A 6,000-nucleotide genomic window follows, 5' to 3' on the forward strand; every position below is an offset into this window, starting at 1 on the left:
GAGATGGGGGAGGGTCAGAGGGAGAAGCAGGCTCCCTGCCAAGCAGGGAGCCTGATGCGGGACTCGATCCACGGACTCCAGGATCATGACCTGAGCTGAAGGCAGTCGCTTAACCAACTGAGCCACCCAGGCGCCCTGTATAAATGTTTTTATACACATATGCAAACATGTACAGGATACTTGCTAATTTTACTTAACATATATCATCTCTCATCAGAATAAATAAAATATACTAGGAAATGTTCCCCAATAGCATCAGAAGGACTGAAAAATAATGAAGAATGGTAGAGATTACCTGTAATCATCTATTAAAGTTAAAATAAAATAATAGTATAATAAAGCGCTGAGTAAAAGCTCTGCTAAAAAAAAGTATACAGAATACAAATATGTCATCTGTATTAAGTCCTATTAGCCAGTAAAATAAAAAAGAACAGTTTATATACTAATGGTATCTATTTACTATTATTAGATTTATTCTACCACATTAATCAATTATAGAAAAATAACAAGCTTGTCTTCTCCCAAGTATTCAAAAAATACATGTAGAAATTTCCTGAATCTGTGTCCTTTACTGAGGCTATTCACATTTTAAGCTATTATTTACATATGCTCTCTTTGCTATTATGGAAATTGCTGTAATAATTAAATGTTACTCAGAGAACATTTTATTATGAAGAATATTAAGTAAAAGTAAGTGTTGGATGTTGTGACATACCAAGCTACAGTATAGTCATTCATTATTATTCAAGAGGTTGTATAACTTTCATTAATACAATTACAATAACATTCCAACTCTTGAAAGACACACTCAGGAAATCAATCATAAAATAATGTTTCCTTGGTATGCAATATAGTTTTTCTTTCTTTTTTTATAATATTTTATTTTTAAATAATCTCTACACCCAATATGGGGCTCAAACTCACAACCCCGAGATCAAGAGTTGCATACTCCACCGACTGAGCCAGGCAGGAGCCCCTGCAATGTATTTTTCTATAGTAAAACTAACTCAGTCATAGTAAAAAATGTGAAGGACTTTGCATGCATAAATAAGGACTGCCATAATTAGAAGTAAAAAAATTTACCTGACATAGAGGGATCGCTTCTGGCTAGTTCGAAGAGAACCTGATCCTGAACTAATGCTACTATTCATCATCTGCTCCCGTAAGTCATGTATTTTGGCTTCAAAACGACTGTATTCTGATGGGAAAAAAAATAAAATTTATACTTTAGATTCTAAAATAAGTTACTTGAAAATAAAGTATTAAATATGTTAGCTGTCTTTTTGGATTAAATGTGGTTAGAACCTTAATAGAGTAACCTATATAAGATTTTGGCCAAAATGCAAACTTCAAAAAAAAAATTAACAATTTTCTAAATGTACCATAAGTTAGAATTGGCGGAATGAGAACTTTCTCATATGCTATTTTAAAGTTCATATCACATTTAATCAATTAAAAGACAACTGTCATGCATCAAATACCAGTATCAATCTCATATTACTAATTTAACTGTAAATTTTAAAAACTAAAACTCATAATTTATTCTGATTTTTATACTTAAAAAGAACAATCCTATAATGATTTGTAATAGATGCTTTGTTTACTGCCTTTAATACAGCAAAAATATGCCTTAAAAATTAATAAATTAAATTTACTTCAATTCATTTTGTAATTTATAAATTTTCAAAATGCCAAAATAAGACACAAAGCAATTTGAATAAACATTTTAAGAACGTTTTTATATAAAAACAGGCATGATTTTGAAGATGAACTATTTTAGACTATATCATAAAAACTACCAAATCTATTAAAACCTTAGGCACTTTTTCAAATATATTGCAATTATACACTTACACACTTTTATACCTTCTTCTCTATTTATAATAAACAAATTATTTGACAGAAATTAGGTTAGAGCTCATCAGATTTTCTTATAAAACCAGTCTTATATCAAGAGCAAATCCCTTGCTTGGGAGTTTGTATAGTTTAAGAAGACAGAGTAAGAGTAAGCGTGATTACTGTGGAGTTATTCTTCCTTTCACCATAGTTACGAAGTTTGTTTTATGGGTACTAAGATTAACTGAAGCAACAATTTATCAAAAAACTCAAAGACATTTAAAAGCTCTCATATTAATATGTAATAAAATGTTATCTTATTGTCCTTTAAAAATATAATAGAAAATTTAAAATATAAACGTTAGTAGACAATATAATGTACCCATTACAATTCAACAATTAACAACTCACGGCAAACCTTATTTGCGTAGACACAGCTAAGATACAGGCAGACTGATGGATGGAGATATAAATAAAAATATAAAGTGAACTTTGAGTTTATACTGGTTCTTCTTCTTTTTTAAAAGTTTTATTTATTTAAGTAATTTCTACACCCAACGTGGGGCTTGAACTCACGACCCCTGGATCAAGAGTGGTATGCTTCTCTGACTGAGCCAGTCAGATGCCCCTAAACTGGTTCTTCTAATTAAAAATTAAGACCATTAGATTTTTAATTAATCTGTTCAATCATATCTGTATGTGCTTTCTTGCGTAAGAGGAATTCTAGTTCTTAAGACACTGGGAATAACAGAGTTCTGCATGGTGACTTAAAATTTTATCCACTATTACATTCACAACAGCTTTAAAATAACACCACCAACAACTAAGACCATGACATCATTACTGAAAACAGCTAATTACTTTCCCTACTTCTTTTTATCTTACTTAGAGCATGGTCTAACAGAGAGAGAGATATATATACAGTTTAATGGCTGTTTTAAAGTGACTCTGAGTAGTTCCTCCCTAGGTGTTAATGTTGCCAATTGGATATACATTTAGGTTCATTTGTTCTTATTTAGTTTCACCTTCAATTTTTAGGGGTTGCTTTTTAAATTTTTCATTGTTTTTAACAGGTAGGTAAAATAGTTCCAAGGTTGTATCTGTAAAACAAGGATATTAAAGATAAAGTTTAACTTCTAACCCTCTCTCCTACCCTACTCTGTCCTGGTCACTATATATAAATATTTTAAGAAAGGATTATTATAAACATTTAAAGAAAGGCTTTTTTAGTATTTATTATGAACATTTAAAGAAAGTTTTTTTCTTCCAGGGGCACCTGGGTGGCTCAGTTGGTTGGGCATCCAACTCTTGATTTTGGCTTGGGTCATGATCTCACAACGCTGAGTGTGGAGCCTGCTTAAGATTCTCTCGCTCCCTCTCCCTCTGGCCCTCCACCCGCCTCCATTTCCCTCTTCTAAAAAAATAAAAAATAAATAAAAAATAAAAAAAAATAAAGGTTTATTCTTCCATTTTTTTTTAAGATTTTATTTATTTTTTTAAAGATTTTATTTATTTTATTTATTTGAGAGAGCAGGAACACAAGCAGGGGGAGTGGGAGAGGGAGAAGCAGGCTTCCCGCTGAGGAGGGAGCCCGACGTGGGACTCGATCCCAGTACCCTGGGATCATGACCTGAGCCGAAGGCAGACGCTTAATGACTGAGCCACCCAGGCGCCCCTATTCTTCCATTTTTAATAATAGAAGCAGATACACATGTATATGTAAATATATTTACACATACTTATTCTGTTATTTTAATATATATGTAATATGTAATTATGTATATATTACATATTCACACATATATTTATATATATACGCATTGCTCCTTTCTAAACAGTAACCTACACATTTCTTCTGACATGCTTATTTTACTTAACAGAAAATATAGTAATAGTCTTACTAACAGTAATAGTAAGGACACTGTATGGTAGCATATATAGACATCTCTCATTTTTTTTTTAAGATTTTATTTATTTATTTGAAAGAGAGAGAATGAGAGAGAGTCCCTGAGAGAGGGGAGGGTCAGAGGGAGAAGCAGACTCCCTGCCAAGCAGGAAGCCTGATGCGGGACTCGATCCAGGGACTCCAGGATCATGACCTGAGCCGAAGGCAGTCGCTTAACCAACTGAGCCACCCAGGTGCCCTCTTTTTTTTTTTTTTTTTAAAGATTTTATTTATTTATTTTTGACAGAGAGATAGAGAGAGAGCACAAGCAGGCAGAGCGGCAGGCAGAGGGGGAGGGAGAAGCAGGCTCCCCGCTGAGCAGGGAGCCCGACGCGGGGCACGATCCCAGCACCTCGGGATCATGACCCGAGCCGAAGGCAGCCACTTAACGAACTGAGCCACCCAGGCACCCCTCTCATTCTTTTTTAAAAGCTATATAGTTCTTTTGCATTTAGCCTTTATCTCTTTGTTAGAAAAAAAATACTGTAGAGTTAGATTCTGCTTTATCAGCAAATCTGAAAATTGTTTTCTTTGAACAATTAAGGTAACTTTTGATATAACTGAAGTTGTTTGATCTCAGTTCTATTCATACTATTTTATACTTTATTTATATATATGGCAAGCCTTCTGTATCAACAGTTGTGTCAGAGTATATTTTCCCAAGACATGTGCTTGCATCCCACATGTTCTTGTACTATGTGACCTTGACATTCCCCCATCAAGAGGTGGAGTCTAATCACCCTCTCCTTGAATTCTGGCTGGCCTTTGACTCACACGCAAATGAACATGGTAGAAATGATTATATGTGATTTTCAAAGTTAGATTAAAAGAGGCCATGAAACTTTTGCCTGTTTCTTTAGGGATGGATGCTTGTTTTGGGGTTAGTCAGATAACCATGGAAGAAGTCTGATAATCCTCAAAGCACCATGCTGCAGAGGTCCCATGATGGTGTTCTGAGCCCAAACTTTTAGCCAGTACCACCAAAGCACAAGACAAGGGGAGTAAAAACCATTTTGGACCCTCATCCACCAGCTGAATCCCATTAAGTGACCTCAGTCTATGCCACAAAGACCATCCAAAGTCATGACTGAATTCCTAATCTACAGAATCCATAAAATGGTTATTGTTTTAATCCACCAAGCTTTGGAGTAGTTATGAAATAGTTAACTAGAACACACTCTTGCTGTGCAGTCTATTTGTTTACACATACACAAACACAAAAGGACAAGCCTTCCTAAATTTAAAAATACATATTAAATTCCTAAAACAAGGAATTATATAAATATATACGTTTATATAAAAACTAAATTTATATTTTATAAATATATTTATAAATGTATTAAATTATTTTAAATATGTTTAATATTTCATAAAAATATTCAAATATTTAATAAAATATTTTAAATAAATTTATATACTTTCAAAGACAAATATATAAATATAAAATTAGGAAGGTTTATTCTTCTGTTTTAATGGTAATCTTTTGTTTGGTTTTTGCCCCCTTCACCATGAGCAATCTCCACAGAGCCAAACTGAAATATTACCCTTTTATATCCAGTTTAAACTTTAAAGCAATTAGAAAGCTTATACTATTTTCATAGGATCTTCAAATTTTCCCCATTTTCTGATAATTGTACTTTATCCAAATTGTCAGAGCATACAGTCTTTTCATATTATATATTCTCCTACTTACAACTAAATTAATTGTTAGCACCAGTCCTTAGGTCAGTATCTCTCCCAACATTTTGGGTGTCTGAAGTTTGTTCTTTCTTCTCAGAGTGACCTGAATATCAATCTGTTTATACATTTGACTGCAGCCTTTATATATGAAAGTCTATTTGATTCAGTTTCTTTCTTTGATTGAGTATGCTGACTACAGTGTTTCCCATGAGTCACTGCTGAAGTTCTAATGACTACCTCATTTTCTTTCCTTTAAAGGGCATTTTTTTTTGGCCTGGAATTCCACTGAATTTTTTTTTCTTTACTTTTTTATTTTGAGATTTTTGTTATTTATTTGTGAAGTTAAAAACAAGTGATAGAAAGTAAAACCTTGCATACAATTTTTGATTTGTTCTCAATTTGTTTTTAGTTTCAATGTCGTCCTGAACAGATGGAACAGGACAGACCAGTCCTGGGAGTGAGGGGATCCCAGGGGAATGGAGCCAGGCAGAGAAGGAGAGCAGAGAGGCTGTGGGGCTTGGGGGGGGGGGGGGGGGGGG

At 33.6% G+C, this 6,000-nt stretch overlaps 1 protein-coding gene across 12 annotated transcripts in view; it reads right to left on the reverse strand.

Annotated features, from left to right (window-relative positions):
- Nucleotides 1-6,000, reverse strand: part of DLG1 (discs large MAGUK scaffold protein 1) — a 259,668-nt gene that overhangs the window by 43,514 nt on the left and 210,154 nt on the right. For all 12 annotated transcript variants that reach the window (XM_044919872.1, XM_021692594.1, XM_021692593.1 and 9 more), the window contains one exon: nucleotides 1,084-1,198. In XM_044919872.1, coding sequence (XP_044775807.1) covers nucleotides 1,084-1,198 — 115 coding nt within the window. The remainder of the gene's footprint in view (nucleotides 1-1,083; nucleotides 1,199-6,000) is intronic.

This window comes from Neomonachus schauinslandi, chromosome 1 (assembly GCF_002201575.2).
Source record: "Neomonachus schauinslandi chromosome 1, ASM220157v2, whole genome shotgun sequence".
NCBI classification, from domain to species: domain Eukaryota; kingdom Metazoa; phylum Chordata; class Mammalia; order Carnivora; family Phocidae; genus Neomonachus; species Neomonachus schauinslandi.